General features: G+C 44.6%; 1 protein-coding gene across 1 annotated transcript in view; it reads right to left on the bottom strand.

Moving 5' to 3' along the window:
* Positions 1 to 23,179, bottom strand: part of col24a1 (collagen type XXIV alpha 1 chain) — a 265,549-nt gene that overhangs the window by 13,816 nt on the left and 228,554 nt on the right. Inside the window, exons 46-57 of the mRNA XM_031785672.1 lie at positions 23,080 to 23,133; positions 21,226 to 21,333; positions 10,796 to 10,903; positions 10,454 to 10,561; positions 7,990 to 8,043; positions 7,565 to 7,627; positions 5,316 to 5,369; positions 4,662 to 4,697; positions 2,434 to 2,469; positions 2,248 to 2,274; positions 882 to 935; positions 213 to 381 (exon numbers count right to left, since the gene is read on the bottom strand). Coding sequence (XP_031641532.1) covers positions 213 to 381; positions 882 to 935; positions 2,248 to 2,274; positions 2,434 to 2,469; positions 4,662 to 4,697; positions 5,316 to 5,369; positions 7,565 to 7,627; positions 7,990 to 8,043; positions 10,454 to 10,561; positions 10,796 to 10,903; positions 21,226 to 21,333; positions 23,080 to 23,133 — 871 coding nt within the window. The remainder of the gene's footprint in view (positions 1 to 212; positions 382 to 881; positions 936 to 2,247; positions 2,275 to 2,433; positions 2,470 to 4,661; positions 4,698 to 5,315; positions 5,370 to 7,564; positions 7,628 to 7,989; positions 8,044 to 10,453; positions 10,562 to 10,795; positions 10,904 to 21,225; positions 21,334 to 23,079; positions 23,134 to 23,179) is intronic.

Raw genomic sequence — 23,179 nt, 5'->3', positions numbered from 1 at the left:
ACAAAAAATGTATCAACCCCTGCAAAAATACCCATTAATTATAATCCACACAATAATTCACATTTCCTGCTGCTGCAGGATTATTTCCCTGGTCAAATTAAGATAACAACTACAGTCTATTCTACTGAGTAAATCTGTGAAGATTACTAATATTGATGTAGATTGGGGAAAAGTGTCCATTAAATTGATAAATTCTGTAAATCGGTTCTCACCGTCAGAGAGCTTCTGTTGGCAGTCCAGCAGGTCCTTGCAAAACCGCGCCGGGTTCTCCCGGGTTCCGAGCGGTTTCTTCATGCTCTCGATGACACTGCTCAGGTAGTGCAGGGTCTTAAAGATCCCTGCATTCTGGTCCGAGAGGGACATCTCCGTGTTCTGGTAGATCTAGGCAAACAGGGTTAGCATAGTCCACACAGTCCAGAGTGTTGCAGCATGCATGGGAAGAGGTTAGGAGAAAGCCACAGAGACAGCCAATCCAAAGCATGGACACATAGATGAATCAAACATTTCATAAGCATGAATTCATGCAGACACATGCAAGATGCATGCATAGAGGCACAACCCATATCCAACCATAGAAACACCATGTCAAGGTATTTAGAAAAGTTGCAAGCAATGTGTTTTGCATGTGTTAAACGCAATTAAATAAGGTTTATTTGTAGGCAAGGCAGTGACAGGCACCCACACATTAGTGAAAATACATAGAATTAAAGAGCAAAAAACGAACAGGAAGACTTTTTGTAAATTGCTTTACTGAAAATTGACACTTAACAGTAAATATCATTAGAGTGAAGATATATCAACAGTGAATGTTACATATGGTAAATATGTTGTCTAAAGATTCAACTTCTGTTTCGTGTATAGACCAACAGTGAGTGCTTTACCTCTGTCCTCAAGGCACCATTGGACTCAAACAGAGAGTTGTACTCGATTCGTCTCTGAGGATACAACACCAACAAGTACAGTTTAATCACAGATGCAGTAATAAGCAGAAAGCAGTAAACCAGAGGCCTGTATCAACAAATCTACACATTTTTCAACTTAGTAGGGGCATACTAATCAATGTCACTGAAAGCCTCCTCCTTGATTATTACATAACAAAAATGCCATTGTAATATTGTAGTTTAGATGTATTGGTTCAATACAACTGTTGAAACAGCTCACAGCACAGGGAAAGGAAGGCCACACAGATTACACTGTATGCTCCGCTTCTATGCTACCTCTGGCCCTGCAGCTATAAGACTGTTGCTTTTTCCCATTCCATCAAAAGCCTTATCTAAGCTTAGCCTGGCACCAAGCCTAGGACAGAGAGAGAGAGAGAGGCTCTGTATTTCAGAAATCACACTGTCAAGTACCCATGATGCACTGTTCAACTATTTAGCCATTTAAACCATTTATTTTTGAAGAAAGGTTTTTCTCACTGGCTTTCACGTATTTCAAACGTGAGCTTGTCTGAGATATCGTACTTGATGACAGTTGTTCTCCATTGGAGCGATGCGATTGGTTGGCCAACATTCTGGGGCGAGGCTTAGCGAAGGGTCAATTAAGAATTGAAACTGGCAATAACTGATCATGGCCATGAACTCACAGGAGCCAGTAAATGTTTTGACCCATTTTGGTAACCAGAGCTCACACAATGTCCACTTGGTACACACTGATTGAATCAACATTGTTTCCACGTCATTTCAATGAAATTACGTTGAATTGACATCTGTGCCCAGTGGGTGCTTGATGTGCAACAAAAGTCAGAAGCTATTCTCCAATGTCTTCAGGATGTTGTTTCCCTGAATAGAAGTCAAAGTCATGTACAACAGGAGTTTCCAAACCTTGTCTCTCTTGAAACCCATTCCTGACACTTAGAAAAAAAGGAAATAAACAGTTGGATCATTAAGTGTTCTTCTATTACAGCCAAATGTTTGACTCACTGGGCTTCCAAATAACAGTTTTTTGGTTAAAGAGATAGTTCACCCAAATTACAAAGTGACAAATGGGTTTCTTAGCGAAGGGCTTAGAGAAGGGTCAATTGCCAGGGTTAGAGGTTCCAAGCATGTATTATTCATTCTATTTCTATGTGTGCTGCTGCTGCACAGAGAGGGGGAGGGGAGGGGGGTGAGGGGGGGGGGGGGGGTGCGTTGCCTAGGCAAACCAATACGTGTTTGCTACAACACCTTGTTTGAATCCGGACAAAGAAAAATATAAATGCTTTATTACAGATTATGTCACTATCTGTGAATCAAACAGGATACTTACGGTCGGGCCAGGAGCACCAGGGGGGCCCTGGGAGAAAGAACAGAGAGGATTTTGACATAAACACAAAATAAACAGATACAAAGACATATGTCTTCAAAAGACGACAAACCTCAATATCTATGAACTGCCATAGAACTGTCAAGTAACTGTAAGTAGTAGGGAACCAGTAATGGGGGGGACACTTACTCTGGGCCCTGGATGTCCCTGTGGCCCCTGGGGTCCCTGAAACACAAACACAACAACATGGTGTTACAATGGTGTCCAAGCAATGACATCACAATAGAATATTTGATGCACCTCCACTACTCTCTAGTGCTCTCAAATGAACAAAGATTGCAAAAAATGTATTTGTTGAAATATACACTCAGTGGCCAGTTTATTAGGTAGACCCATCTAGCACCGGGTTGGACATTTTGCCTCCAGAACAGTCTGAATTATTTGGGGCATGACGTTCAATCATTGCTCAATTGGTATCAAGGGTCCTAACGTGTACCAACAAAACATGCTGCTTATGCTAAATCCTGACTCTTCCATCAGCATGACGCAACAGGAACCGGGATTCGTCAGACCAGGCAATTGTTTTACCTTTATTTAACTAGGCAAGTCAGTTAAGAACAATTTCTTATTTTCAATGACGGCCTAGGAACAGTGGGTTAACTGCCTGTTCAGGGGCAGAACGACAGATTTGTACCTTGTTAGCTCGGGGATTTGAACTTGCAACCTTTCGGTTACTAGTCCAACGCTCTAACCACTAGGCAATGTTTTTCCTATCCCCAATTGTCCAGTGTTGGTGGTCACTTGCCCACTGGAGCTGCTTCTTCTTGTTTTTAGCTGATACGAGGGGAACCCGGTCTGGTCGTCTGCTGCATTAGCCCATCCTTGACATGGATCAACGAGTTGTGCCTTCTGAGATGCCGTTCTGCACAACACTGTTGTACTGTGCTGTTATTTGTCTATTTGAGGCTCGCCTGTTACCATTCTTGCCATTCTCCTTCAACCTCTCTTATCAACAAGCTGTTTTCGCCCACAGGATTGATGCTGACTGGATGTTTTTTTGTTTTTTTCACCATTCTCTGTAAACCCTAGACACTGTCATGAGTGAAAAGCCCAGGAGGGTGTCCGTTTCTGAGAAACTGGATCCGGCACGCCTGGCATCGACGATCATCCCACGCTCAAGTCGCTTAGGTTACTCGTTTTGCCCATTCTAACATTCAATCAAACAGTAACTGAATGCTTTGATGTCTGTTTGCCTGCTTTATATGGCAAGCCACGGCCACCTGACTGTCTACAGGAGCGATCAATTTCTGTGAACAGGTGGTGTACCTAATAAACTGTCCCCTGAGTGTGTGTTGATATTAACATTATACATTTTGTATAAAATAGCTGCTCTAGTCTAAACGATCCAATCATAATCATACTTTACAGCCTGAAGAGCTGCAGTCAGTACAAAGGGTTCTGTGTTGAGGGCTCTCTTTGTGTTTCTGTAATGGAGCTCTACCGCCCCCACTGGCCGATGAGGGAACTGACGGCACAGTACTATAGCAGCAGCCTTCTGCAGGCAGCTGGTTCTTATTAGGCCCCTGAGGAGCTGCCTAGAAGTGTGTAAGTGTTTGTGTGTCTGTTTACTGTGTGTGCTTTTGTGTTTTTCTCTCTCTCTCTCTACTGTTTGTGTGTAACTGCCTATGAGTCTCGATGGGGCTTAGGGAGCCGTGAGAATCTTAAACCAGTTTACATGGCAGAGCGTGAGCTGTGAGAATCTTAAAACAGTTTACATGGCAGAGTGATATAGGGAACAGTATACTGTACATTAACCCGGTCATGGCTAGAAGGGTCCCAGCTTTTGTCAAATTAATGTCAGATTTGACTTTTCGTAGCAGGTTAGGAGAAGTTACGCAGCAGGTTAGGAGAATTAACGTAGCAGGTTAGGAGAATTAAAGTAGCAGGTTAGGACAATTAGGTTAAGATTAGGAAAAGGGTTAGGGTTAGCTAAAATGCAAAAGCTGGATCCCTTCTAGCCGTGACCCATTAATCCCCACAGAGGATCACAGCACTAACATTATGACAAGGCATTTCCTGTACACTGAGGCAGTAAGGCTCCATGCACAGCCCACAGTGTACTGGAAATCCCCCTGCAACAGCTACTTTCACCACGAGTCTACCCAGGTAGCATGGTTATTACCTCAGGGAACACTGCCCATAGCTACAGTTCACACAAACCAAACAAGGCCACGTGTCATCCAGTGTGTCAATCATAGTTTATAGATTAAACACCAACGCTGTACTTCACACATAACCTTGTGGTTTTCCAACGCCTACTGAGTGTAGTATAGACTGCTTTCTCTCCAACGGATTATATAACTCTACAGAATGTATTCAGAATTCAAATAATACCAAGTATTGGATTCAGATCTCACCATTTCCCCATGGCTTCCCCTTGGACCCTTCGGTCCCTGTGGAGGAGAAAATAAGACTTTTAAAATACACTGGTTTCTTTTCGAAGAACAAGTACCCCAATTATTCTGGGTATCCCTCCATTCCATGCAGGTGTTGAACAGTACACTGGACATGAGCAGCATAGGTCATCCATACATGTTCTCCGCTGTTTTGGGACAATTTGTCCAGTTCCTTCCATGAGTGGTTGGTTCTTCTAACTCTGTTATTCCTACAGTATAAAGCCCTTCATATAAGCACAACATACTAGTGACACACCAGGTACTGTAGCAAAGTGTGACTAGACTGGACAGATCTCTATTCCAAACTATCTCCCAGGAGAATTATAATGATGGAAAGTACCACTTGAGGCTTGAACTTGATTGATTTATGGTTTATGCCTGAGGAGTCATGAATACACTCTCTCTCTCTAGTCTAGAAAATGTCTGACTTTGACAACAGAGGGGCTTATCAATTCAGTGGATGACCGTTATGGAAACACTCCAGCCAGTTAGTTCAACAAAAGCCACGTTCACAAGACAGACAGGGCAGAGTGCCCGCTCTTAAAATGGACCATTCCACCACTCACACACACACACACACACACACACACACACACACACACACACAGAACCTACAGGTTTCCCCATTGGGCCGATCATCCCTTCTGGTCCAACAGGTCCACTGAAACCCTGAAACAGACAGATAGAGGAGAGATCAGCACACACACAATTTCTATACATAATTTATTGCAACAAATCAAATCAAACTTTATTAGTCACATGCGCAGAATACAACCTTACCATGAAATGCTTACTTACAAGCCCTTAATCAACAGTGCAGTTCAAGAAGAGTTCATATTTACCAAAAATCTCAAGATAAAAATATTTTTATATAAAAAGTAACACAATAATATAACAATAACGAGGCTATATACAGGGGGTACCGGTACCAGTTTGCGGCGGTAAAGGTTAGTTCAGGTAATTTGCAGAGGTGTGGACTCGAGTCACATGACCTAGACTCGAGTCACAAATATGAGGACTTGCAACTCGACTTTGACTTTAACACCAATGACTCGTGACTTAACTTGGACTTGAGCCCTTTGACTCGAACTGACTTAATACTCTCCCCAAGCCCAAACATAGAAAATGACAGACGGAGCTTTGTTCGACATTTGAAGCTGCACAAAGAACGGTAAGTCGTGGCTAATATAGCCGACAGCTATATCATTCATAACTTTGCCAGTGTTTGCATGTTGGCTAACATGTTAAATCAATGAGCCTCCACACAGTCAGTCAGTGCGGGAACGTGATCATTGCACCCAAGATTGAGCTACAACTGGCTAGGCAGTTGGTAACCTAAATCCTGCCTGATGTTACTGCTGTTTTTAAAGCCATTGACATATGTTAGCCTACTGTAACCACACACACTGTTGGTTACAGTAGCGACTATTGTCGCTCCTTGAAAGCGTCAGCTCTAGCCTTTAGCTTGATGCGGATGTTGCCTGTAATCCATGGCTTCTGATTGGGATATGTACGTATAGTCACTGTGGGGACGACGTCGTTGATGTACTTATTGATGAAGCCTATGACTGAGGTAATATACTCCTCAATGCCATTGGATGAATCCCGGAACATATTCCAGTCTGTGCTACCAATGACAATGACCAGTGGAGTTGGCAGGACACCACAAACAGATCTGAGACCAGGCCAGTCCCACCTTCTACCCTGTGACCTCTGACCCCTATGTATTGTTTCCAGGGGGAGTCTGGCTTGGCAGGAGAGAGGGGGACCCTCTACTGTAGAGAGCATCCGCGTCATCTGACCACTTCCGTATTGAGCGAGTCACTGGCACTTCCTGCTTTAGTTTTTGCTTGTAAGCAGATATCAGGAAGATAGAATTATGGTCAGATTTGCCAAATGTAGGGCGGGGGAGAGCTTGTATGCATCTGTGTGTGTGGAGTAAAGGAGGTCGAGAGTTTTTTTCCCTCTGGTTACACATGTGACATGCTGGTAAAATGTGGTAAAACTGATTTAAGTTTGCCTGCATTAAAGTACCCGGCCACTAGAACCACCACTTCTGGATGAGCATTTTCTTGTTTGCTTATGGCCTTATAGAGTTGTTTGAGTAAGGTCTTAGTGCCAACATCAATCTGTGGTGGTAAATAGACGACTACGAATAATATAGATGAGAACTCTCTTGGTAGATAGTGTGGTCTACAGCGTATCATAACGTACTCTACCTCAGGCAAGCAATACCTTGAGACTTCTTTAATAATAGACATCGCGTACCAGCTGTTTTTGACAAAAAGACACACACCCCCACCACTCGTCTTACCAGACGTAGCATCTCTGTTCTGCCGGTGCATTGAAAATCCCTCGCGCTCTATATTATCTGTGTCGACGTTCAGCCACGACTCGGTGAAACATAAGATATTACAGTTCTTAATGTACCGTTGGTAGGATAATCATAATCAAATCATCAATTTTATTTTCCAATGATTGCATGTTAGCAAGTAGAACGGAAGGCAGTGCGAGTTTACTCGCTCGCCTACGGATTCTCAGAAGGCAGCCCTATCTGTGTCCTCTTTTCCTCTGTCTTTTCTTCATCCAAATGACGGGGATCTGGGCCTGTTCCCGGGAGAGCAGTATATCCTTCTCGTCGGACTCCTTAAAGGAAAAAGTATCTTCCAGTTCGTGGTGAGTAATCGCTGTTATTTTCAGTCATAAGAGACGGTAGCAGCAACATTATGTACAAAATAAGTACAAATATATTTTACAAACAATGCAAAAAAACTAACAAATTAGCACAATTGGTTAGGAACATGTAAAACGTCAGCCATCCTCTTCGGCACCATCTTAACAGTAAGTGCTGATTCTGTACTTACCAGAATGCCAACAGGACCTTTAGGACCAGGTATGCCTTTGAAACCCCAATCCCCATTTGGTCCCTTTGAAAAACACAGAACAGTCATTTGATTGATCACTGCTAATTGATCATGTCTATAAGAACACGTGTCAGTGGTGGGTGTAGGGGTATTATTATTTAACTATGCAAGTCAGTAAGAACAAATTCTTAATAACAATGAGCCTACACCAGCCAATTGTGCGCCGTGCTTAGGACTCCCAATCACAGCCAGATGTGATACAGCCTGGATTTGAACCAGAGACTGTAGTGACACCTCTTTCACTGAAATGCAGTGACTTAGACTGCTGTGCCACTCGGGAGCTTAATATATAGGGCTGAATAGCTCATCGAGGGCAGGCAAGGATGGTGAATGTCTGTGGTGATCTCTCAGAGCCTCTGACTCACCTTAGGTCCTGGAAAACCAGAGAAGCCAATCATCCCCAGGTCTCCCGGCTCCCCCTGCAGGCCAGAGAAACAAACACACTCTGGTACAACTGGAACACAAATGAAACACACAACTCAATCACACGATAAAATGACACTCCGATACAACTCAATCACAAGACAAAATGACACTCCGATACAACTCAATCACAAGACAAAATGACACTCCGATACAACTCAATCACAAGACAATAAGACACTATGACACAACTAAACCACAAGACATAATTACACTATGACACAACTAAACCACAAGACAATAAGACACTATGACACAACTCAACCACAAGACAATAAGACACTATGACACAACTCAATCACAAGACATAATTACACTATGACACAACTCAACCACAAGACAATAAGACACTATGACACAACTCAACCACAAGACAATAAGACACTATGACACAACTCAACCACAAGACAATAAGACACTATGACACAACTCAACCACAAGACAATAAGACACAACTCAACCACAAGACAATAAGACACTCTGACACAACTCAACCACAAGACAATAAGACACTATGACACAACTCAACCACAAGACAATAAGACACTATGACACAACTCAACCACAAGACAATAAGACACTATGACACAACTCAACCACAAGACAATAAGACACTATGACACAACTCAACCACAAGACAATAAGACACTATGACACAACTCAACCACAAGACAATAAGACACTAAGACACTATGACACAACTCAACCACAAGACAATAAGACACTATGACACAACTCAACCACAAGACAATAAGACACTCTGACACAACTCAACCACAAGACAATAAGACACTATGACACAACTCAACCACAAGACAATAAGACACTATGACACAACTCAACCACAAGACAATAAGACACTCTGATACAACTCAACCACAAGACAATAAGACACTATGACACAACTCAACCACAAGACAATAAGACACTATGACACAACTCAACCACAAGACAATAAGACGCTATGACACAACTCAACCACAAGACAATAACTTGCCTCCAAAAGAAAGTGTGAAGTTAGTAGGCTATGTTATGAAACTATTTAACCTAGTTTCTGTTCCATATTCTCCCCCCTTGTTATGTATTCCAGACAGGGGTTTGGTCTCTGGTTTGCTCTCTGGTTGCCCTCTCATCCATTATCTTGTCTAACTCCAAGGAACCCGCAGACACCGAAACTAGAACATAAGAATGGTGGGTCCCTTATCGGTCAGTCTGGAGACAGTAGCACTGTCTGAGTACCTCCCCCGTCCCTGTCCCATGTCTGTCTGTCTGCCTGCCTGTCTATCCATCTGTCCTCAGCAGTGTTTGCACAGATAATCACAAATTCATCAGATCAATGTGATTTATTGAATTGAATGAAAGTTTCTAAATTGCTTTCAACACCTCGTGCACATAGCGGTGGGGGCAATGTAGCTGTGGCAGCCTATCAGAATATTTGGAGGTGTGGCTAATTGGGGGCGTGACTTTCACTGTGTTCTTTTTGCCCACCCGTGAGAGTGAATGTCATTACAGTTATTGTGGCCTATTGTACTTGTAATCCAATTTTAAACTAGTACACGGCCAGCATCTGTAATGATACTTGCACAACTGCATGTTATATTAAACAGCCTTATAAGCTTTATGTGTTAAGGTAGCCATTGCTTGGTTATGATATTGTGGTTACTAAATGTGAAGGTCTTCTGTAAAGAATACATTTGAAAACATTATTTAAAGTTACTGAACAAACTTACTTGTTTAATTTCTAGGGAATTAGTTCAATTGCTTGTAACCCAATTGAATCAATTTCAATAGGTAATTCCAAAGTCAAAAGTAAACTTGGGACAAGATGAAAAAATGGGTTGTATTTACATGAAATATTACTTAGTATTTGTTATTTAAGGTTCAACCAAAGGGGGAAAGTAGTTTGAGTATTGAAAGAAATAGGTAGCAAATTGAAATATAATTTGAAGTCAAATAGGGGGCCTGCTGGAGAGAAGGCCCAATTTTTCAGTTTTTGATTTGTTAAAAAAGTTTGAAATATCCAATAAATGTCGTTCCACTTCATGATTGTGTCCCACTTGTTGTTGATTCTTCACAAAAAAATACAGTTTTATATCTTTATGTTTGAAGCCTGAAATGTGGCAAAAGGTCGCAAAGTTCAAGGGGGCCGAATACTTTCGCAAGGCACTGTATATAAGAAATATTAAAGGTGGCATTGAATCATATATTTGCTTTCAATAAATGTCATTTTCTTTTTGAATTGAGAAAAAAAAATGTTTGGTTGATCTAAATATTCATTTTTTTATGGTGTTGCTTAAACCTTTTCTGAGCTGTTTATGGAAAATATATGATGCTGTGAATAACCTGTGACCAGTTAGCGGAGCATTGGTGATATTCTACATGGCTAGATGGACGCTGGACACTCACTGGTTGTCCTTTGAGTCCTGGGTCTCCTATCCTGCCTTGGTCTCCGGATGAGCCCTCCATGCCTTTGATTCCTGGCGTCCCCCTCTCTCCTGCCAAGCCAGTCTCCCCCTGGAAACAATACATAGGGGTCAGAGGTCACAGGGTAGAAGGTGGGACTGGCCTGGTCCCAGATCTGTTTGTGGTGTCCTGCCAACTCCACTGGTCATTGTCATGCACAACACTATAGGAGTTGGCTATATAGTACAGATCTGGGACCAGGCTAGGGTGGCACTGTAAAGTTAATGGTGAGGGGTCATAGGGTGTGGGGTGAAGAGGGTACTGGGTGTAGGCTAAGTAGATTACCTTCTCTCCAGCAGGCCCCCTCTCTCCGACCAACCCAGGCAGACCAAGTTCCCCCCTGGGACCAGGTAGTCCTGCCGACCCCTCCTGCCCCACGGTGCCACGCTGGCCCTGACAAAAGATAGCACAGACAGTCAACATGGGCACACTAAATCATTGTTGACATGCTGTAAGGTAAGCATGAAAAACACAGCTAATCAAATGGTATGTTGTCAAGTGACAGTGACATTCAATCAGCACTGATTCATGGCCTTGGCCTTTGAAAAGTCAAATACTTAACAGTCAGACATTTGCTTATAAAACGTCAATACAAATGACTGACTGTTGTTGAACTGTTACAGTGCGCAGAGCCGCTGGCGACCACAATCATTTCCTGTTCCATCAGTGGGCCAGCGGCAGCCCAGGTGGAGGAGAGGGGAGTCAGTCATATTAAAATAACAGATGCGTCTGTCACTGTCCCGCCGGGACAAAAAATTATCAGGAAGTGGTTTGGAATTACAGAGCTCTAGGTTTGTTGGTAGAACCTCAATCCCCGGGGCTGGAGAGAGGTCTTGCATAAGGAGAGGTACTGTAGTGGTCTCAGTCATTAAATCAGTGGGAGATTTAATTCTGGCCTGGAAATACATGACACACACGCCCATCTGCACTCATTCACACACGACCCACCCAAGTGAGACACATGGGCAATAATGTCCCATCCACCTGATCACAGTAAGGTCTCGGTTCCGAGAACAACTTTGTTCTTTCTCAACCTTAACACGTCTTTTTGACAGACATGTTAACCCTTTACATGGGAGGGAATTGGCCTATATGGATATATGGATAGGGCTACATTTACATTTCTTACAGAAGAAATATGAAAAGCATATGCATAACCATGGTAGCAATTGAAAGGGAACAGTTTGGAGATAAAGGGAAAAGGATTAGACCAAAGGTGAGGACACAACAGTTCACATGAAACAAGACTGAATCCAAACATCTAAACATTACACTGTTGATTTTATGTGCATTTTCAACGTACTTTTTGCAGCATTTGTTGATAGCGAAATCTGAAAATACTCTGGATACATTCAGTAACATGATAAAACTATTTACTGGAAAATGTGGCATAGGTGTAAAATAAGACAAAAAAATGGCAAGGATTTGAGTGAGAGGACTAACTGGAGTCTCCAATTGTTCACACAACTCTCCAACATGTGCATAGTTCCTAAGCATTTTAATGCACTTTTATGACTCAAAGAAGAGTGTTCAACTATAAGGTGCTTTTCGAGCTCTCCTAGCTGTGCTGTTGAGGAACTAGAGTACACTTGTAGTTGTTTCATTTGGAACACAACTCTGAATCCCTGCCATCACACAATTACTGTTGTTTGTTTATGCAATCCAAAAACGGTCCATTATAAATCTCAATCTGGGTCAGGTGGGCATCATTTGGAAGCTTATTCTATTGCCAACATGACTAGCTAAGTTCTAAAATAGGATCTTACAGCGTTAGACTTTCACAAGGCACTTCAGAGAAACATGTTATTTCTGGAGCGCATTAGAAAGGAGTCATGAGTGGATTCAGGTGTGTGTACCGCAGCAACCTGTCTTCACAATAAACAAACATAGGCTCATACTGTTCAGAACAACCCAGGGTATAACGCCATGTCATCGTGTAACTGTAAATCAAACATAGTGATCATACTGTTCAGAACAACCCAGGGTATAACGCCATGTCATCGTGTAACTGTAAATCAAACATAGGCTCATACTGTTCAGAACAACCCAGGGTATAACGCCATGTCATTGTGAGTGGATTCAAATCAAATCAAATTTTATTTGTCACATACACATGGTTAGCAGATGTTAATGCGAGTGTAGCGAAATGCTTGTGCTTCTAGTTCCGACAATGCAGTAATAACGAACAAGTAATCTAACTAACAATTCCAAAAAACTACTGTCTTATACACAGTGTAAGGGGATAAAGAATATGTACATAAGGATATATGAATGAGTGATGGTACAGAGCAGCATAGGCAAGATACAGTAGGTGATATCGAGTACAGTATATACATATGAGATGAGTATGTAAACCAAGTGGCATAGTTAAAGTGGCTAGTGATACATGTATTACATAAGGATGCAGTCGATGATAGAGTACAGTATCTACGTATGCATATGAGATGAATAATGTAGGGTAAGTAACATTATATAAGGTAGCATTGTTTAAAGTGGCTAGTGATATATTTACATCATTTCCCATCAATTCCCATGATTAAAGTGGCTGGAGTAGAATCAGTGTCATTGACAGTGTGTTGGCAGTAGCCACTCAATGTTAGTGGTGGCTGTTTAACAGTCTGATGGCCTTGAGATAGAAGCTGTTTTTCAGTCTCTCGGTCCCAGCTTTGATGCACCTGTACTGACCTCGCCTTCTGGATGACAGCGGGGTGAACAGGCAGTGGCTCGGGTGGTTGATGTCCTTGATGATCTTTATGGCCTTCCTGTAGCATCGTGTGGTGTAGGTGTCCTGGAGGGCAGGTAGTTTGCCCCCGGTGATGCGTTGTGCAGACCTCACTACCCTCTGGAGAGCCTTACGGTTGAGGGCGGTGCAGTTGCCATACCAGGCGGTGATACAGCCCGCCAGGATGCTCTCGATTGTGCATCTGTAGAAGTTTGTGAGTGCTTTTGGTGACAAGCCGAATTTCTTCAGCCTCCTGAGGTTGAAGAGGCACTTCTGCGCCTTCCTCACGATGCTGTCTGTGTGAGTGGACCAATTCAGTTTGTCTGTGATGTGTATGCCGAGGAACTTAAAAAACTTGCTACCCTCTCCACTACTGTTCCATCGATGTGGATGGGGGGGTGTTCCCTCTGCTGTTTCCTGAAGTCCACAATCATCTCCTTAGTTTTGTTGACGTTGAGTGTGAGGTTATTTTCCTGACACCAGACTCCGAGGGCCCTCACCTCCTCCCTGTAGGCCGTCTCATCGTTGTTGGTAATCAAGCCTACCACTGTTGTGTCGTCCGCAAACTTGATGATTGAGTTGGAGGCGTGCGTGGCCACGCAGTCGTGGGTGAACAGGGAGTACAGGAGAGGGCTCAGAACGCACCCTTGTGGGGCCCCAGTGTTGAGGATCAGCGGGGAGGAGATGTTGTTGCCTACCCTCACCACCTGGGGGCGGCCCGTAAGGAAGTCCAGTACCCAGTTGCACAGGGCGGGGTCGAGACCCAGGGTCTTGAGCTTGATGACGAGCTTGGAGGGTACTATGGTGTTGAATGCCGAGCTGTAGTCGATGAACAGCATTCTCACATAGGTATTCCTCTTGTCCAGATGGGTTAGGGCAGTGTGCAGTGTGGTTGAGATTGCATCGTCTGTGGACCTATTTGGGCGGTAAGCAAATTGGAGTGGGTCTAGGGTGTCAGGTAGGGTGGAGGTGATATGGTCCTTGACTAGTCTCTCAAAGCACTTCATGATGACGGATGTGAGTGCTGCGGGGCGGTAGTCGTTTAGCTCAGTTACCTTAGCTTTCTTGGGAACAGGAACAATGGTGGCCCTCTTGAAGCATGTGGGAACGGCAGACTGGTATAGGGATTGATTGAATATGTCCGTAAACACACCGGCCAGCTGGTCTGCGCATGCTCTGAGGGCGCGGCTGGGGATGCCGTCTGGGCCTGCAGCCTTGCGAGGGTTAACACGTTTAAATGTCTTACTCACTTCGGCTGCAGTGAAGGAGAGACCGCATGTTTTCGTTGCAGGCCGTGTCAGTGGCACTGTATTGTCCTCAAAGCGGGCAAAAAAGTTATTTAGTCTGCCTGGGAGCAAGACATCCTGGTCCGTGACTGGGCTGGGTTTCTTCCTGTAGTCCGTGATTGACTGTAGACCCTGCCACATGCCTCTTGTGTCTGAGCCATTGAATTGAGATTCTACTTTGTCTCTGTACTGGCGCTTAGCTTGTTTGATAGCCTTGCGGAGGGAATAGCTGCACTGTTTGTATTCCGTCATGTTACCAGACACCTTGCCCTGATTAAAAGCAGTGGTTCGCGCCTTCAGTTTCACACGAATGCTGCCATCAATCCACGGTTTCTGGTTAGGGAATGTTTTAATCGTTGCTATGGGAACGACATCTTCAACGCACGTTCTAATGAACTCGCACACCGAATCAGCGTATTCGTCAATGTTGTTGTCTGACGCAATACGAAACATTTCCCAGTCCACGTGATGGAAGCAGTCTTGGAGTGTGGAGTCAGCTTGGTCAGACCAGCGTTGGACAGACCTCAGCATGGGAGCTTCTTGTTTTAGTTTCTGTCTGTAGGCAGGGATCAACTAAATGGAGTCGTGGTCAGCTTTTCCGAAAGGGGGGCGGGGCAGGGCCTTATATGCGTCGCGGAAGTTAGAGTAACAATGATCCAGGGTCTTTCCACCCCTGGTTGCGCAATCGATGTGCTGATAAAATTTAGGGAGTCTTGTTTTCAGATTAGCCTTGTTAAAATCCCCAGCTACAATGAATGCAGCCTCCGGATAAATCGTTTCCAGTTTGCAGAGAGTTAAATAAAGTTCGTTCAGAGCCATCGATGTGTCTGCTTGGGGGGGGATATATACGGCTGTGATTTTAATCGAAGAGAATTCTCTTGGTAGATAATGCGGTCTACATTTGATTGTGAGGAATTCTAAATCAGGTGAACAGAAGGATTTGAGTTCCTGTATGTTTCTTTCATCACACCATGTCACGTTGGTCATAAGGCATACGCCCCCGCCCCTCTTCTTACCAGAAAGATGTTTGTTTCTGTCGGCGCGATGCGTGGAGAAACCCGCTGGCTGCACCGCTTCGGATAGCGTCTCTCCAGTTAGCCATGTTTCCGTGAAGCAGAGAACGTTACAGTCTCTGATGTCCCTCTGGAATGCTACCCATGCTCGGATTTTATCAACCTTGTTGTCAAGAGACTGGACATTGGCAAGAAGAATGCTAGGGAGTGGTGCACGGTGTGCCCGTCTCCGGAGTCTGACCAGAAGACCGCTTCGTTTCCCTCTTTTTCTGAGTAGTTTTTTTGGGTCGCTGCATGTAATCCGCTCCGTTGCACTGGTTGTAAGGCAGAACACAGGATCCGCATCGCGAAAAAACATATTCTTGGTCGTACTGATGGTGAGTTGACGCTGATCTTATATTCAGTAGTTCTTCTCGGCTGTATGTAATGAAACCTAAGATGACCTGGGGTACTAGTGTAAGAAATAACACGTAAAAAAACAAAAAACTGCATAGTTTTCTAGGAACGCGAAGCGAGGCGGCCATCTCTGTCAGCGTCAGGTGTGTGTACCGCAGCAACCTGTCTTCACAATAAACAAACATAGGCTCATACTGTTCAGAACAACCCAGGGTATAACGCCATGTCATCGTGTAACTGTAAATCAAACATAGTGATCATAAACGTTGACACTGTATATCATTTGGAAATGTGAAGTGCACATTTGGTCCGTATAGATGTTTTGCTTTGCTTGTATGACATCAAAGTGGTATTTATTACAATCCTCAATGTCTCATCTTTCAAAATGCATTGAGTCATCTTAATTTACAGCTTTTCCCTCACTCAGACAACAAAATATTTGCAAAGTTGCCCAATTACCAGAACGGCAATCAGTCAAAGCCCATACCGCGCCGTGAAGTGCAGAGCCAGGGCTCTGACGTCATGTATATAATGTTACCGTACAGTCATTACGTTTCAATTTAGGCGCTTATTAGTGCCCAAAACTGCCATTTTCAACCAGTATAGAAGCACGAGTGTAAAAGGCTACCCAAATATAATAAATAAACCCCTTTAGCTTTACTACTCTGGCTAAGAGGATTGAGTGGCAAAAGTGCAACTTGCGTACTACTTGCACCCAGTGGAATTAATTAGGGAGAGACCAGGAGAGAAAGAGGAAGCAAGAGAGACAGAGAGGAGAGACAGAAGGAGACAGAGAGGCAGAAGGAGATAGAGAGGTTAGAGAGGAGAGACAGAAGGAGACAGAGAGAGACAGAGGAGAGAGAAACAGAAGGAGACAGAGAGAGACAGAGGCAGAGACAGAAGGAGATAGAGAGAGACAGAGGAGAGAGAAACAGAAGGAGACAGAGAGAGACAGAGGCAGAGACAGAAGGAGATAGAGAGAGACAGAGGAGAGAGAAACAGAAGGAGACAGAGAGAGACAGAGGCAGAGACAGAAGGAGATAGAGAGAGACAGAGGAGAGAGAAACAGAAGGAGACAGAGAGAGACAGAGAGGAGAGACAGAAGGAGATAGAGAGAGACAGAGAGAGACAGAAGGAGATAGAGAGAGACAGAGAGAGACAGAAGGAGCCCTTTATGTTTGTGAGGTCTGGGGTCCGCTCACCAACCAAGACTTCACAAAATGGGAAAAAAAACACCAAATTGAGACTATGCACGCAGAATTCTGCAAAAAATATCCTCCGTGTACGACGTAGAACACCAAATAATGCATGCAGAGCAGAATTAGGCCGCTACCCACTAATGATCAAAATCCAGAAAAGAGCCGTTAAATTCTATAACACCTAAAAGGAAGCGATTCCCAAACCTTCCATAACAAAGCCATCACCTACAGAGAGATGAACCTGGAGAAGACTACCCTAAGCAAGCTGGTCCTGGGGCTCTGTTCACAAACACAAACACACCCTACAGAGCCCCAGGACAGCAGCACAATTAGACCCAACCAAATCATGAGAAAACAAAAAGAGAATTACTTGACACATTGGAAAGAATTAACAAAAAAACTGAGCAAACTAGAATGCTATATGGCCCTACACAGAGAGTACACAGCGGCAGAATACCTGACCACTGTGACTGACCCAAAATTAAGGAAAGCTTTGACTATGTACAGACTCAGTGAGCATAGCCTTGCTATTGAGAAAGGCCGCCGTAGGCAGACATGGCTCTCAAGAGAAGACAGGCTATGTGCTCACTGCCCACAAAATGAGGTGGAAACTGAGCTGCACTTCCTAACCTCCTGCCCAATGTATGACCATATTAGAGACACATATTTCCCTCAGATTACACAGATCCACAAAGAAAAATCGAAAACAAATCCAATTTGGATAAACTCCCATATCTACTGGGTGAAATTCCACAGTGTTGCCACGACAAAAGGGCAACCAGTGAAGAACAAACACCATTGTAAATACAACCCATATTTATGCTTATTTATTTTATCTTGTGTCCTTTAACCATTTGTACATTGTTAAAACACGGTATATATATAATATGACATTTGTAATGTCTTTATTGTTTTGAAACTTCTGTATGTGTAATGTTTACTGTTAATTTTTGTTGTTTTTCACTTTATATATTCACTTTGTATGTTGTCTACCTCACTTGCTTTGGCAATGTTAACACGTTTCCCATGCCAATAAAGCCCTTGAATTGAATTGAATTGAATTGAGAGACAGAGACAGAGAGGAGAGACAGAAGGAGACAGAGAGAGACAGAGAGGCAGAAGGAGACAGAGAGAGACAGAGAGGCAGAAAAAAGGCTACCCAAATATAATAAATAAACCCCTTTAGCTTTACTACTCTAGAGAGAGACAGAGAGGAGAGACAGGAGGAGATAGAGAGAGACAGAGAAGAGAGAGAGAAGGAGATAGAGAGAGACAGAGAGGAGAGACAGGAGGAGATAGAGAGAGACAGAGAAGAGAGAGAGATGGAGATAGAGAGAGACAGAGAGGAGAGACAGAAGGAGATAGAGAGACAGAGGAGAGACAGAAGGAGATAGAGAGACAGAGAGGAGAGACAGAAGGATAGAGAGAGACAGAGAGGAGAGACAGGAGGAGATAGAGAGAGACAGAGAGGAGAGACAGGAGGAGATAGAGAGAGACAGAGAAGAGAGAGAGAAGGAGATAGAGAGAGACAGAGAGGAGAGACAGGAGGAGATAGAGAGAGACAGAGAGGCAGAGACAGGAGATAGAGAGAGACAGAGAGGCAGAAACAGGAGATAGAGAGACAGAGAAGAGAGAGAGAAGGAGATAGAGAGAGACAGAGAAGAGAGAGAGAAGGAGATAGAGAGACAGAGAGGAGAGACAGGAGGAGATAGAGAGAGACAGAGAAGAGAGAGAGAAGGAGATAGAGAGAGACAGAGAGGAGAGACAGGAGGAGATAGAGAGAGACAGAGAAGAGAGAGAGAAGGAGATAGAGAGAGACAGAGAGGAGAGACAGGAGGAGATAGAGAGAGACAGAGAAGAGAGAGAGAAGGAGATAGAGAGAGACAGAGAGGAGAGACAGAAGGAGATAGAGAGAGACAGAGAGGCAGAGACAGGAGATAGAGAGAGAGGCAGAGACAGGAGATAGAGAGAGACAGAGGCAGAGAAGAGAGAGAGAAGGAGATAGAGAGAGACAGAGAGGAGAGACAGAAGGAGATAGAGAGAGACAGAGAAGAGAGAGAGAAGGAGATAGAGAGAGACAGAGAGGAGAGACAGAAGGAGATAGAGAGAGACAGAGGCAGAGAAGAGAGAGAGAAGGAGATAGAGAGAGACAGAGTGATAGACAGCTAGTGGTCAGACTGTTTGGTCAGTAAGATAATACTAGATTTGGGGGATGGTGGTCAGGTCAGGGAGACACAGAGGCTGGTCTATGATCCTCTGTCTCCTACATATTTTCACTAATGACTAGCATTCCCCTGACTCCGTCTGACACAGGTTAGACCCACAGAGAGACAGAAACAATTACTGCCAAGCATGTACCATTCAGTGGTTACGCCATTCAACCAATTCAGAAAAGGGACATGGAGGGAGAGGAAGAGACATGGGAGGAAAATGGAAGACAGAAGAGGAGGAGGATGAAGAAGAAAATGGTGATGATAATGATGAAGAGTTGAACAAGTAGTGGAGGAAGAAGAGGAGGAAGAGGAGGAGGACAGAGTGTACTGTAAAACATTCCGATAGGTCGGCTCCTCTAGGGTAGCTGAAGCAGTAGTTCTGACTGTATTGTTTTCCCTTGGGAGGTAATGTAGTTACAGTATGTGTGTAAAATCACCCTGGTTGTTTCCTGCTGGGTTATCCCTCCCTGTGTTAGAGAGAGTCTATGTGTTTTCACCATAAAGAACTCCCTCCCTAACCGCCTCTGTGCCACCAGACCGGCTTCTTACGTAACTGACAGACAGGGTGGCTAATACTGAAGGTCATCCACTGTCGGTCTGGCTGCCTGGGTAGCAGAGGAAGACTAAAGGTCATCCACTGTCGGTCTGGCTGCCTGGGTAGCAGGGGAAGACTAAAGGACATCCACTGTCAGTCTGGCTGCCTGGGTAGCAGGGGAAGACTAAAGGACATCCATGCATGAAATACCCACATACTCAGGGCTGCCGGGACTGCAGACTTTAGTATCAAGAATCCCATTGATCTCTGACCACAGAAACCCAATCAAATCAAATAAGCCATTTAATGACCAGTCATTTCCTGATGAATATCCTTCAGTACTTTAAACACAGCTAGTGGGAGCAGGATCCGTATTCCTTAAGCCTCCCAGTGTGCAGAAGTGCCTAACTAGGATCAGTTTCTCCTTTTAGATTATAATTGCTGTACAGGGTGGATCTGATGCTAGATCAGTATAAGAGTACGGGCCCAGAAGGAGAGGGAGAAGGGAAAAGGAGGGGCAGCCATATTTCAGTCTTCTAAAGCTCCATTTCTCCTGTGTTATGTTGATTTACTGGATTACAGGAGTCTCTCCGTCCTGGTCGCAGTCTAGCCACAAATCACATGAATAATGTGTTGTTGTCTTAATCTACTTAAAGGACTTTTTCTCTTCATTAGTCCACAGTTCCCAAGATGTCAGCAGTCAGATTTTCAAGATTTAGGATTTTCAAGAAGTATTCGTTTTGCATCATGTGATGCATTATGCATCGTCATTATGATGTGGCAAGTGACACTTTGCTTCTTGAAAATCCAATGTCTTGAAAACTTGATTGCTGACATGGACTAATTAAAAAAATACCATAATATAGTTTTTGAGTGTATTTTTCCTTTAATAATGGGATAATCTCATAACTTTATTCAGCCCATTCTTCAGTTTGGACATTGTTGGAGATGTACTGTGACGCTAGCTAGTGTTGTGATTGCGTGTAATGTTGCAAGAGAAATAGATGTGTGAGGTTTTGAACGAGGAGACGCGGTAAAACTAAATAAGAAAGGGGTCACTGGATCGTAAACTTTGTTCTGATTCAGAGAGCGGGTCAGACTGTCAGCCACAGACATTTAACGATGCTGAGAGAATGGCTCTCTTAAAGTTTGCTTACACAATGTAATAATCCCCTGACTCTTACTGTGACCTACTGTAGAGCACAGACAGGGCAAGAGTTTGTTTATGGACAGATTATAGGGCCCCATTCTGTGTGTGTGTGTGTGTGTGTGTCTCTGTGTGTGTGTGTCTCTGTGTGTGTGTGTGTGTGCCTGCAGGCACGGGGAATAATTGTGCCTGATGAGTGTGTACCTGTCGCCCAGTCTTCCCTGGAAATCCTGGTAACCCAACCAGTCCTGGAGGACCGTCAGGCCCAGCGTATCCCTCCATGCCTCTGGGTCCAAGTAAACCAACTTCGCCCTGGGAAATACAAAACAACAATATCAAACTCAATCTGTCGTGTCTCCAGGACAATACTTAGACAATAATTAGTTATGGGCGCTAACATGAATATTCGGGTCTTAGCCAGTTGAGGTCACTTCTCACCGTAATGCATTTTATCCAACCACCTACACTACGATACACTGCCGCTCTAATCTCCCAACCTTTCCCAACCTGATTAGCTGTTCAACAGTCTTACAGCTGGGGAGTAGAAGCTGTTAAGGAGCCTTTTGGACCTAGACTTGGAGCTCCGGTACCGCTTGCCGTGCGGTAGCAGAGAGAGCAGTTTATGACTAGGGTGGCTGGGGTCTTTGACAATTTTTTGGGGGGCCTTCCTCTGACACCACCTAGTAGAGAGGTCCTGAATGGCAGGAAGCTTGGCCCCAGTGATGTACTGGGTCGTATGCACTACCCTCTGTAGCCGAACGTTTCCATACTAGGCGGTGATGCAACTGGTCAGGAGGCTCTTGATGGTGCAGCTGTAGAATCTTTTGATACCATCACTCAGCATGTTCTCTGCACCCTCTCCCTCTGTACCTCTCTACATCTCTCCCATCTCCCTCTGTACCTCTCTACATCTCTCCCATCACCCTCTCCCGCTGTACCTCTCTACATCTCTCCCATCACCCTCTCCCTCTGTACCTCTCTACATCTCTCCCATCACCCTCTCCACCTCTCTACATCTCTCCCATCACCCTCTCCCTCTGTACCTCTCTACATCTCACCCATCACCCTCTCCCTCTGTACCTCTCTACATCTCTCCCATCACCCTCTCCCGCTGTACCTCTCTACATCTCTCCCATCACCCTCTCCCTCTGTACCTCTCTACATCTCTCCCATCACCCTCTCCCGCTGTACCTCTCTACATCTCTCCCATCACCCTCTCCCTCTGTACCTCTCTACATCTCTCCCATCACCCTCTCCCGCTGTACCTCTCTACATCTCTCCCATCACCCTCTCCCTCTGTACCTCTCTACAACTCTCCCATCACCCTCTCTACATCTCTCCCACCACCCTCTCCCGCTGTACCTCTCTACATCTCTCCCATCACCCTCTCCACCTCTCTACATCTCTCCCATCACCCTCTCCCTCTGTACCTCTCTACAACTCTCCCATCACCCTTTCCCTCTGTACCCCTCTACATCTCTCCCATCACCCTCTCCCTCTGTACCTCTCTACATCTCTCCAATCACCCTCTCCCTCTGTACCTCTCTACAACTCTCCCATCACCCTCTCCCTCTGTACCCCTCTACATCTCTCCCATCACCCTCTCCCTCTGTACCTCTCTACATCTCTCCCATCACCCTCTCTACAACTCTCCCATCACCCTCTCCACCTCTCTACATCTCTCCCATCACCCTCTCCCTCTGTACCTCTCTACAACTCTCCCATCACCCTCTCCCTCTGTACCTCTCTACAACTCTCCCATCACCCTCTCCCTCTGTACCTCTCTACATCTCTCCCATCACCCTCTCCACATCTCTCCCATCACCCTCTCCCTCTGTACCTCTCTACAACTCTCCCATCACCCTCTCCCTCTGTACCCCTCTACATCTCTCCCATCACCCTCTCCCTCTGTACCTCTCTACATCTCTCCCATCACCCTCTCCACCTCTCCCATCACCCTCTCCCTCTGTACCTCTCTACATCTCTCCCATCACCCTCTCCCTTTGTCCTTCTTTCTTTCCTCATGTCTTCTCTACATTGTAGTGATGTGATACTTACTTCAACACCAGCGGTCCCAGTCAGGCCTCTCGCTCCTTTCTTCCCTTCGAAGCCCTGTACAAACGCACACGCACACACACACACACACACACACACACAC

Source organism: Oncorhynchus kisutch, linkage group LG13 (genome assembly GCF_002021735.2).
Source record: "Oncorhynchus kisutch isolate 150728-3 linkage group LG13, Okis_V2, whole genome shotgun sequence".
NCBI lineage: Eukaryota > Metazoa > Chordata > Actinopteri > Salmoniformes > Salmonidae > Oncorhynchus > Oncorhynchus kisutch.
This window is presented reverse-complemented; position numbering and strand designations above follow the sequence as displayed.